The sequence below is a fragment of the Typopeltis vanoorti genome, chromosome 5 (genome assembly GCF_054136105.1).
Source record: "Typopeltis vanoorti isolate ZY-2024b chromosome 5, IOZ_Tvanoo_1.0, whole genome shotgun sequence".
Lineage (NCBI taxonomy): Eukaryota > Metazoa > Arthropoda > Arachnida > Uropygi > Thelyphonidae > Typopeltis > Typopeltis vanoorti.
Window position 1 is genome coordinate 142,811,745 of NC_143553.1, and position 12,538 is coordinate 142,824,282.

The 12,538-nt window shown below is 36.6% G+C and overlaps 1 protein-coding gene across 1 annotated transcript in view; it reads right to left on the minus strand.

The window, feature by feature from the left end:
* Positions 1–220: 220 nt before the first annotated feature.
* Positions 221–12,538, minus strand: part of LOC150106893 (peroxidase-like) — a 98,142-nt gene continuing 85,824 nt past the window's right edge. The window contains exons 14-16 of the mRNA XM_090393498.1: positions 10,894–11,063; positions 7,470–7,578; positions 221–302 (exon numbers count right to left, since the gene is read on the minus strand). Coding sequence (XP_090249624.1) covers positions 221–302; positions 7,470–7,578; positions 10,894–11,063 — 361 coding nt within the window. The remainder of the gene's footprint in view (positions 303–7,469; positions 7,579–10,893; positions 11,064–12,538) is intronic.

Genomic DNA, 12,538 nt, shown 5'->3' on the forward strand with positions numbered 1-12,538 from the left:
TTTCTGTGGACACTACTTGCGTACAAACACCCTCAAACATAAATAGCGATGCACAAATATTTACAACAGCCAGACAACTTAACAGTCAATCCTCAACCAACCTCCACAGCACAGTTAACTAGACAGTTACGAGCTTAAATATGCTAATGTACATGCTCTGGAATTTGATTTCGGGGGGGGGGGGTTGTTTTACAGGAGGTGTACCCGTTTTTCCTTTTGTCTATTTCTTGTAGCTCGTATCTCTCCATTTAGTCAAATCCATCCGTGGAATATCAGGTCCTTCACAGTCCAATCGGGGATTGCTGAAACGAAATCAAACAAACAAAATCAATCTACGAGGCGTATGAACATGTTATACATTTTTACCCTTTATTTTGTGGAATAAATATGAGTTGTGTAATTATCAGTAATATTTTGAATCTATCCAACGCATTCTTTACATTTCTCGGTGAAGAAAAACAGATATGTAGGCTAAACATAGGGACATGGGTCACCCATGTTCTGTATTTGGTTTTCCGAATACGGGAAAAATTTTGGTGTGTTCGAAATATTATAGAAACAGGTTTGCTTCTGCAATCAGAATTAAAAGAATGCTTTATGCCATGAAATGCCATAATTATTTCCAGCAATTTCTTTTCTTTTATTGCTGGTATTTGGTTTTACAAAATAAGTATCAGTACTTTTGCAACTAGAACTCGAAATGCTCAATTCGTGTTTCTGATTGTTAATGTGTTGTGTAATATCCGATCGTCCCCCCCATGTGGAATACTAAACGTTCGTCTACAAATTTTGCATTCAACTTCGTCGTTATGTTTTGCTTTTGCAATAAAATTCCATTCTTTCGAATAATCATCGTTAAAAAGGCACTTTCGTTTTGGCATTGTTAAGGGCTTAAGGTAAGAAACAAAATTGAATTTATCTTTGTATAATTAATAAAGAAAATTAATTTACCTTTAATTATATAGTTTACGTATTAACCAAATATCGCACATTCGAAAATGGGGAGATATTATTATTTTTAATGATTATTGAAATAACATCCACATACTGTACCGATACCGCATCGCACAATGTACAGATTGCTTGAAAATAAGCAAATGCAATATATCTGTACAGAATTATAAATAAAATGTTTATACTAAATAAAAAGCGACCAATGAAAGGGGCTGTCGCCGCAAACTGTAAACACCATTTCCTCGAATTGTCAGTTTTTTATGGCTAACAAATAAATTTAAGTTGGATTATTCGAAACGAATATTGACAATTCTAATTGCTTAACATAATATTTAAAATTTTATCTTTTCATTAAAATACGGGACAGCAAAATTCGACGAAAAATACGGGACAGTCCCGTCTGGCAAGTTTATACTATATATAAGAATTATAATGTGTAGAAAAGACATGAGGGCTAAGTTGAGATGGGTGAATGGAGGGATTAAAGGCCCAGACGTGGTTAGCTGATACAAGGAGATCAAGGGTGGAAATGCGAGGAGGTCAGGAGAATGAGAGAAAGAGTTTTATTTGTAATGTCACCTTAATCATCCGGGGTTGTTTTTCTTTAATCACCATAATCTTTACACCACGCATACAGAACAACAACAACAACAACGACGACGCTACTGATATGATGGGTGAAGCGATCGCTTTTCACACTCCCCTTCATCTGTGAAAGAAATTATGACGGTAGGAATACTTTGTGGGCGTCAAGGTTATAATTATAATGTGCTACGGCTTGTTTGATCAGCTGATTTGGGTACGAGGACAGCATTTGTAAAGAATTTTACTGCTGGAGAGTGAAGTAATGAGGAGATAGATGGAATATTGGTATGACGGCAATCTGATTATTTCTGACGAACCATGGGGCATCTAGTATCATCCTTAAGCATTTGTTTTGAATTCGTTTTAGTCTTAGTATGTTAGATTTTGAAGTATGGTTTATTACGACGGTTAATCGTGGGATAAAGTTGAGCGATTGCTTTGGATACTTTTGTACAGATGAGTTTGATGCGACTATTGAATCGTAGTCCTTTGTCTAAATGTATCCCAAGATATTTAGTTTCTGTTTTCCATGGGATTTTATTATTAAACAGTTGAAGATCTCCTTTGTGGAACGCTAATCTTCTGGCGAAGAGTATGGCTGCACCTTTTTTTGAGGGTTTACTTGAAGTCTTCAGTCAGAGAAAACCATTTTTCCAATATGGAGATACTATCTTGGAATATTTTGGTTACCAGACAAGGACGGAGAGATCTCGTTAATATTGCAGTATCATCTGCATATACAGTTAAGATGTTCCACGCAGGGTTTTGTGGGATATCTGCCAGGTATATCGAGAATTAAAAGCTGAACCAATAAGGAGGATTGTGGAACCGCATCTAGAAGTTTGCTTTGATTAGAATTTGTGTCACTAATCTCGACCTGCATGTTTCTGTCGGTAAGGTATGATTTGATTAGAATATCATCTTCATTGATATGTTTGCTCTTAATGAGTTTGTATAGGAGACCTTCGTGTCAGATTTTATCAAAAGCACTTGCGATGTCCAGGAATTCAGCACAAGTGTGTGTTGTTCCCAATTGAATTCTCTAGTGATACACTCAAAAAGTGGATGGATTTGCTGTACTCTACCATGGTTTCGTCGGAATTCCGAAATGTTCATTTGGAGTGATGTTTAATTTATCTGTTGTTTCTTGGAATCTTAGATAGGATGATTATTTCTGCAATTTTCCCTAAACTAGATAGTAAATTGATGGGTCGGTAGTTCTGAGAAAACTGCGGGTCTTTTCCTGGCTTATGTATCGGAATAATGTCGTCAAATTTTCCATGTTGGAGGAAAATACAGTACTGTAATCTTAGTGTTGCGTTTATGATGTTGACAAGATGCACTACAGCTTTGCGTGGGAGCAGTTTGATGATTTTGTTTGTGACGCCGTCCGGACTTGGTGCTTTTTTTCGTTGTTTTTGAGATGTCTGATGACGTTAGTTATTTCTGCTTGAGAAGTAGGGCTCTCAGATGTTGACGAACCTTCTAAACGAGGTTGGTATTTATGTTTTCATATGCTGCACTGCAATGCTTTTCCAGATTGCTGACAAGAGCTTCGGCTTTCTCTGCATCTGTATGTATAATACCGTGTTCGACTTTAGGGGAAGAGATTTTTGTTTGTTATGAAGGGTTTTCAAAAATATCCATACTGAGTGGTCTTCAGGACTAAGGGATGTTAACTTATTTTCCCATCCTTGATTTCTGTAGCTTTCTTAGACTTTCTCGAACTTGCTTTGTTAAGGATTTTTCGATCCTATGGTGCACGGGTATTGTGATATATTTTCCTGGATTTATTCTTTTCTCTGATTAAATTCATAATGCCATCCCGGAGACAGTTGGATTTGTTAGGAGTTATAGTCTTGGTGGCTGCTGCTAATGCTTTCTTAATTTCATTGTTGGTTATTGCTTCGTTTATCTCCTTTCTTGTATGATGGCACTGGACCGATGTGTGCTGGAATTACTTTGGATAATTTTCCCCAAAGTATGAAGACATGTGGTGGGGAAAATTGTTCTTGAGTGCCTAATTTGAGTAAGATAGGGTTGTGGTCTGACGACAGCTCATTAGTCGTTTGTAGCTGATACTGATATTACGTAGGATAGCAATATCCAGAACATCCAGGCTGCCAAAAGGACCATGATGAGTGCGTTCGGTAGCACTGGCTACTGAAACATAACTGAAACTCATATAATTGTTTAGTATACGACCATTCTATTGGTCCTTTTGCTATTTCATGTCAGATGTTTGGCATTTAAATCCCCTGCAACGATGATGGGATCTTTGGTACCTAGAGCGGCGTCTAGATCCGACATCAGTAGAGGTTTACTCGGTGAGTTGTAGGCTGCTGCATAGATTTTGACTTTTCCAGAATTATTAGTGTAAACTTCAATGCCTGTGACCTCTAGGTTTTTGGTTTGGGAGTTGGTTGTGGCATTATGTTTATGGTAATTTTAATATAAATGGCAGTGTCACTACCTCTGGAATCAAGTCTGTCGTTTCTATAATTAGTGTATCCTCTTAATTTTGGATTGTTTGCTGGCCGAAAATGCTTCTCGCTGATGAGAATTCCTTCTGGATTGCATCTGACTGTGAATTCTTGTAGTCCAAGAATTTTGTTGATGAGGCCGTTGGCATTCCAAGCAGCGATCAGCAGACAGTTTGGTGGATTTTGTACCTATGCATTGCTAAGTGCTATTAGAATGGAGTGGATCTCTTGGAGAAATCTTTTTGTAAACATCAGATTCGGGCTGGATTTACTGAAGTCCTGTAACATGGTAGCTATAGTGAAGCGGTTATGGCTACGGTTAAGTTGTAATTTGTTTGTCCAAGGAATGATCATTTCTTAGATGGTACCACATCAGCATACGTTTTATTTGATTGTAGCTTTCTCTCCTGATTATCAGGACTTATTTGGGTTGGTGTATTATCGGCTTGTTCGACGAAAGTGGAAATTTGGGAGGGAGTCTGTGTATTTTTCACATTAAATCGATTTTTTGGATAAAAACTACATCTTCTGTAAATGGCAGGATGAGGCCCATCGCAGATATTATTCTACAATATGGCAATATGACATTGTCAAATTTGACAATTGCTACAATATGACAATGGGACGAAGGACAATCTTTCACCAAATATGCTACCTGGTAATAACGAAGTTGTAAGTCTTGCAACTTGTCTTCTTCTTCTTCTACGGTTCTTAAAGGACCTTTAAGCAACCATAACTGTCCAGGGTATCGTCCGATTTCTCAACCATGATTCCAAGATAAGGTGGTTATTTACTTTGCGTGTATAATTATATTTTGTGTGTGAACCAAAGAATTCTGTGGTTCACTTATGAAAAAAGTGAATTAAAAGAATGCAACGAGTGCAAAACAAGTGCCTTCGTATGATTCTGAACGCCCCCATGGTTTGTCAGAGTTGTTCGACTTCATCGGGACAGAGACATTCCCTATATATACTATTTTCTCCAGTTTCTTGCAGCAAAGTATTTCCTGAAAAACGTCTACACATCCCAATCGACTGGTGCAACAAGCTGCTAACTATGATGAGATGAAATGGATCTGTACAAACACAAAAGACCTAAAGCCATTTCAAGAAATGATCTATAATCCTCTTGCTCTCTTAGGGCGAGCATATTGCTCATAAACTTTTTTCTTCACTGTATCCATTCAGACAGCGGGGAATATGAAAAGCATCTTGCTTCACCCTTGGAAGTCAATAAAGTTGAAGGTGCCGATTTTTAAGAAAAATTAATGACAAATTACAGAAAGTATTTTCAAGATATTTGATTTAATGAAATTTAATAAAAATGAATTTTATTTTTAAACTTGAAATTTCTGTTCATTTTGTAAAAGTCGTCAGATTTTTCCTGTTTTTTGTTTGTTTGTTCAACTTTTGCCTTTTAACGTTTTTTTTTTTTTTTTTTTTTTTTTTTGGCACCTGAAATGAGATCATCGCTGTGTTCATTATTACCTTGAAAAAGTAGCGTAATTTTGTGTTTAGAGCAAGCACCCGAATTATCAAACTCTTAATCGGTTCGCGTACTAATGTACAATTTATAATATTTCATGGTTAGGGTTCGCATAAGAACCAAGACAATGTACGATAAAATATATCGTACATATTCAGTAAATCGAGCTTAACTGTGTAAAGGTACTGAACAAATGATAGAAGCTTTTCGATCGCTCGATGTTCCCACACATACACACACACACACACGCACTCAATTTTAATTTTGATTCTTCAAAATTGGTAGCATCAGTTCGAGTATGGATAACTGGTGACAAGTTTCATAAGGAAAATATCACTAATCGTTTGAATGCAAATATATTCACTTTAGAACTTTCAAATCCAGTGAAAATTTATTACGTTTTTTTTTTCACCCTCGGAGGATTGCAATCTGTATCACTTTAGCGCTTTGGGGGAGGGAGCGAGGGCTGGATAAACCGAGAAGTGGAGTCTTGAAACCAGACATGGTGCTTTTATGTCTCTTTAGCCTTCAATAAACTCTCACTGAGCGATGGAAATTATCTGTCATCTAGATTTGCACCAACATGCCAAGCGAGATTGAAAGCCACATGTTGGTTGCGAAATGGACTCTCTCTCACCCAGCCCTTCTCGAACACCCACAACATCATGGTGGCAGAGAACCAACGAGGAACCAAAAATATTTTTTTTCTTGCAAGGAATAGTTCACTGTTCCGTTTTTCAAGTGGTAAAAAATGTCGAGACACATTCTAAACCACCATTTAAAATACGAAGTCCCATCAAGATCATTCGACTTAAATCCAATGCTTCCCCTCTCCTAGATCTACGAGTAATGTGGTAGAATGCATATTGACCCCTCTTACAAAAAACAGTCTCAAATAAACAGTTTTTGCTTAACAACAACGACCTTCTTATAGTTCTTATAAGAACTGTAAGAACTGGGCGATGGACTGAGTCCTTGACTCTTTATCCCATCATCTGAATGAAGAAAATCTGTGTGGATGGGGTGTCATTGAACTAAAAAGCTCCAGTCATGGCTGAGTAACGGCAATAGCCGAGCCTCAGTTAAAACTTCATTGACTACAGCATTGCCATCACAACAACGACCTTAGTCCTTATAAGGACTGGCTTAAAGGGGCGAAGCAAGAATGCTTTTCATCTTCCCCGTTATCTGTAGAGGACAATGTAGAGATAAGGTGTTATTGAGCTATTAAAGCTGTGATCATGGCAGGAGGGTAACAGCAATAGCCGAACCTCAGTTAAAACTTCATTAGCTACAGCATTGCCATCCATTACCCTCCAAGGGTATTGGATTGAATGAATCAATCACCGCATCTCCACAACAACGACCTTATAGTCCTTATAATAAGGACTGGCTTAAAGGGGCGAAGCAAGAATGCTTTTCATCTTCCCCGTTATCTGTAGAGGACAGTGTAGGGATAAGGTGTTATTGAGCAATTAAAGCTCTGATCATGGCAGGAGGGTAACAGCAATAGCCGAGCCTCAGTTAGAACTTCATTGGCTACAGCATTGCCATCCGTTACCCTCCAAGGGTATTGGATTGAATGAATCAATCACAGAATCCTATAATCACAACAACGACCTCTTAAAAAAAAATAAATATTACTTGTAATCCAGTTATATTTGAAATAAATTGGTATTTTTTATATTTAAAAAAAAAAATCTTTAAAAGCCGAATAAGACTTAGATACTCTTCTTTACAGTTAATGCATATTAATTTCAAACATATTACTTTTATTTATGAAGTAATTAATGGCTAACAACTAGTATCATAAAATTTTATCCAATATGCTTCCTCCCACACTAATAGCATCAGCTGTAGCGTACATAGCGCATGTGCATATTTAATCAAAAAGCCATTTTTGTCTCATTTTTAATTTTAGCATAAATTTGGTGAATTGAAATTGAAATCCACGATACTTACGTGTGAGGATCTGCCATTGCCATCGCACTAAACTGAATGCTTATCATTTCGTCAGCATTATCACACAGAATTCGACTTAATCTCAACTTCCTAATTTCTTGTAATTGCTCTGAAAAAAAAATCCGTGTAAGCTGGTTTAAGAGGTTCGGAATTTTATAGTAATGAGCATTTGCTCCAAAAAACAATTATGATTAAGTATTTTATATAATAATATAAATAAAAAATTATATTAATTAAAAGTTTTTATTTTAGATTTTGAAACAAAAAGAAATGAAATAATTTAAATATTATACACCATTTATTTTCTTTAAAGAATGGATTTAAAGTCTCTAAATAGTAGAACCTCTTGGGATGAAAATCCCAATTTCATCCCAAGAGGTTCTACTATTGTCATAGCTTGTCATAGCTTTATACCTTCAATTAAAAAGGGAACAATGAAATAACCTATTCTTCCACTTTTTTTTTTTTAAACGGAGTTCCGTATTGAATCCTACAGGTGCTGACGAAATTTTGTTCAATTATCAAATATTAGTGTGAGAGTGACGTCATCAGCATTTGTTAGCAGTCTTCCTTCGCTTTTGCCATGAATATTGATTGGTTCATTGAATTATATTATTTATTGTTTATTAACTGCTCTAATCATTGGTCTAGAACTCATAAGAAAAGATCATAAAGAAAGCACTTTCTTTTATTACTTCAAATACGCATGGGTGGCTCATGGTGTCGAAAGCTTATAAAATTCAGCATGGCTTTGATGTCAACTGATAGCATTCACCTTAGATTCTTCCTTCGTTGTTGTTTCGCAAAGCCTGGCCGTAGATATTTCGCTTTTCGTAATTTCCTACAGCTTTTAATTAAGTGTGCCTGTAGCCACGTGTTTTCTATTTCCCGGCGGTGTATTTTTTTCTAAATTCATTTTTGTTTTTACTTGTTTGTTAGTCCTGTTTGAGTAATAGTAAGTTTTCCACGTCTACTTCTTTTTCTCTATTCTTTTACGCGACTTCCTATTTTGTTAGCCTTGTTTTAAATACTCAGCATAAACGTTCTCTACAATTCACAACTTCTTCCATGAGTTTTCGGTTGAATTATCATAATGGAAAGTTTCTATTAATAAATACTTCTGATTTCTTCTCTTTTTTTCGGAAGACTGAACTTTGATTAGTATCATGTGATGAACTGTGAAGACAAGTGGTGTTTGTTTAATTTTCTTTATTCTACTTTAAAGTTCTATATTCTATCCTAAGTGCTACAAGATGGATTTTTATTATTTTTGTACGAAATAAGAGAATTGTATAGGATTGCTGATGATAAAATTAAATATTACAAGCAAATATAAATAAATATATTTATATATCGAAAAAAGAAAAATTTAAATATATCGAAAATTTATATATCGAAAAGAAAAATTGGGGGTGCTGCAATGTACTGCTGAGGTAGTTGGTAGCCCGGTTGTCCTGCTAGTGAATAGATTATCCGTTTTTTGACCCATAGATTGTAGGTTAAAATCCCACTGTGGGTAAGGATAATTCTGAATGCCTTACACGTAGAATACGAATTTATCGTCCGATGTGAGACTACCGCTCCACTTACTGGAGGCCTGAAGTGATTTAAAATTGTTCTGTGCTTGATTTCTAGAGCAGGGTTAAAAGTATTAAAAGTACTACTGGGATACATATACAAAAAAAAATTAATTTGTAGTTAGTCGATAGTAAAATGCAAGTCGGACTATGCATAAGAAATGAAACAGGTATAATTATATTAATAATATCTCGTAAAGAACATCTCGCATCTTAAAAAGTAAGCAAGTACTGCAAATTGGATACAGTTCGAAGCAGCTTCCTTTACTGACATTGTTTTTAATATTTCGTGGATGTTATTGCCTGTTATGAGTGAAATATGCAGTCTCGATAATTAATACAATAAAGTTAGTCAAATAAGCTTGCTTGTAAACTGAAGGACTGGCTGCAGTTTGGCTCTCTTTTTAAATGCATTAAAAAAGTGCTTAGAAATGTAAAATCTCTGTACTTATGCATAGAAAGAGTCACCGTTGGTATAGTAATATTTTAGATATGAAGTGAGATGAGAGATTAAGATATCTGAGAGATGAAATAAAAAAAAATTCAATGATAGTTAGACTTGAAAACAGTCCTGATGTTTCAAAACTGAGCATTGAGCAATCTGGAAAAATTGGTTATTATCTATTAATTTAGTTCTCCGTTAATATACACTATCTTGAAAAAAGTATTTGGACACAGATGTGGTACAAAATGCGTTTTAATTATATTTCTAGTAACGAGTGGGACCATCTTTGGGTGCATGACGGCAACTGCCCTTCGGAGCATGATTTAAAACAATATCTGATACGTCGCAACAGGAATATTGTTCCGTTCATCGGGTAAAGCTACCCCTATTGCTGATTCCGCTGTGCTCTGAAGCTAATTCTGCGTTCTAATCCGTCCCAAAATGTTCGATGGGTATGGACTCTGATCCAGTTAGTTCAACGCTGTTTTGTGGAAACCAGTCTCGGACATTCAATGCAGTATAGTATGGTATACTGTTGTGCTGAAACACGCAAGGGTCACTGGCAAAGTACTTCCACGTCGGAAGCATAAAGTTGTCCAGTATGTCCAGGTAGCCATCAGACATCATGGTTTTAATGTCTGATGGTTCGCTCCACAGAATTCTTTTCCAATCATCTACGGTCCAGGAACGTCGTTTGGCCAGTCCAAACGTCGTTTGTCGTTGAGGGGGATGAGGTGACGTGTAGCTCTTTCGCAGCAGCTGTGGTAGCCTAAAGCATGCGCCTCTCTGCGGACAGTTCTAGTGCTGACAGCATTTTTCAGGTTGACTGCGAGGTTCAGAGCTGATTATGTGCAGGATGTACGAACCTTCCGAGATAGAACTCGTCGATCTGTGTCAGTGAGCATCGGTGGCCTCCCAGGGCGTTTTCCTGCTGTGGTAGCACCATCAACTTTCCATCTACAAATGACATAAGCAATGGTGAGTTTCGGTATACTGAGACGGGCAGTAATGTCATGGAGAGAAAAACTACGATGTGACACGACACCCAACTATCATCCCACGTTGGAAGCCTATCAGTTCAGCTGAACGCAGCACCTTTTATTACCAGACTTACGCAGACACTCTTTGAATATCTGCATGTGGTAGGATCGGAAATTTGCATGGCACATAAATTATCCAATACTTCTGTCAACGGTGTATATTACATTATTTAAGCAAAATTAGCACACACCATTTATAAACAAATGTTGGAGAATTTCGATAAATGTTAGAAATCGATCATCTACTTCTGGTAACTTGAATTTATATTTGATTGGTTGTTAAACTTGTACATGTATTAGAGAACTGCATTATTTATAAAATTTATAAAGAAAAAAAAATTCAGAAAGAAATACAAACTTACCTGGTGTAAATGAAGATGGCCATCCGTGGTTTTCATACCAAAACCTGTCGCCTCTCCTGAAATTTGCAAATTGTTCTGCTATGAGGCATGCAAAAGTAGGGCCCACGATTGCTCCTGGCAAGGGATATTCTGCTATTCCAATGCTCCATAGATCGTAGTCGTCTATATTTCTGTTCAAGAATAAATGTACAATCTATTTAGTGGTTGTATGTTAAAACTTAAACGTTCATATCAACAGAAAAGATCATTCCATGATCAAGTTTCGTTACATTAGATTTTTTTTTCTTTTTACGTAATCGAAATTCTAACTCTGTCGCCTGTTTTATCAAGTATCTAACCTACAAAGAACTGTTCATTTAGGAATGCTGATAAACATGAAGGGTTCCTTGTAACCTAGATACTTGATAAATATATGAGTTAGGCGTAGAATTTAAGAACAAAGTGCACAGTAATAAGACTACTTTTTTTTTTTTTTGGCCTGCCTACACTCTGAAATTATGCTACTATCACATGAAAACAAAGATTCTCACAAGAGAGATCTGCACATGGATATTTCTTAGTAAATATTATCCTTTATTTATTTATTTTTATATATTGTTTTTATACGACAGATATCCAAAAGCGAACTTTGGAACGACCAACTGTACAGTGGTATCCTACTTTTTTTTTAATAGGTTAAGTATGGGTTTGGTACGTTTTGCATTTAGCAATAGGTCCAATGACTTTATAGACAAATAAGTTGGCTTACATAAACCTTATTTTGACAATATATAGGTATGATGGTGGGGTTAAGCCTATCTGCATAGTCTATCGTATCTATCAATATGTATAATAAATTTAGTTTAATCCTTTATCCAAGTGTGAGCAAAGAAAGTTTGCCCCTAAAAATATCTTCAGGACTGGAGTAAGGTACTACAACACCGGGCAACTCGTAGCAAAGGTGGAGCAAGATACCATCAATCCTATCCAGTATCTCCTATAATTCAAAACACATCTCCTTGCGGATATGTGAAAAATAAACTTTAACTTCTTTCTCTAAATCCAGAGTAATTTTTTAATAAAAAGGTGGCACACCTTTTGGCAACTCCTATAGGTAAAGATGACCTTGCTATTGCTTCTGCCTGGTATCTCCAGACCGTGAGATGCGGTGATTGATTCATTCAACCCAATACCCTTGGAGGGTAATGGATGGCAATGCTGTAGCCAATGAAGTTCTAACTGAGGCTCGGCTATTGCTGTTACCCTCCTGCCATGATCAGAGCTTTAATAGCTCAATAACACCTTATCCCTACACTGTCCTCTACAGATAACGGGGAAGATGAAAAGCATTCTTGCTTCGCCCCCTTTAAGCCAGTCCTTATAAGGACTGGTATCTCCAGAGAGTGATACTGAGAAGAAAATACCCTTGGAGGGTAATGGATGGCAATGTTGTAGCCAATGAAGTTCTAACCGAGGCTCAGCTATTGCTGTTACCCTCCTGCCATGATCAGAGCTTTAATTGCTCACACCTTATCCATACACTGTCCTCTACAAATAACGGGGAAGATGAAAAGCATTCTTGCTTCGCTCCTTTAAGCCAGTCCTTATAAGGACTATAAGGACTGGTATCTCCACCTCTGGACATGGTTCCCACTGAAGATAGATA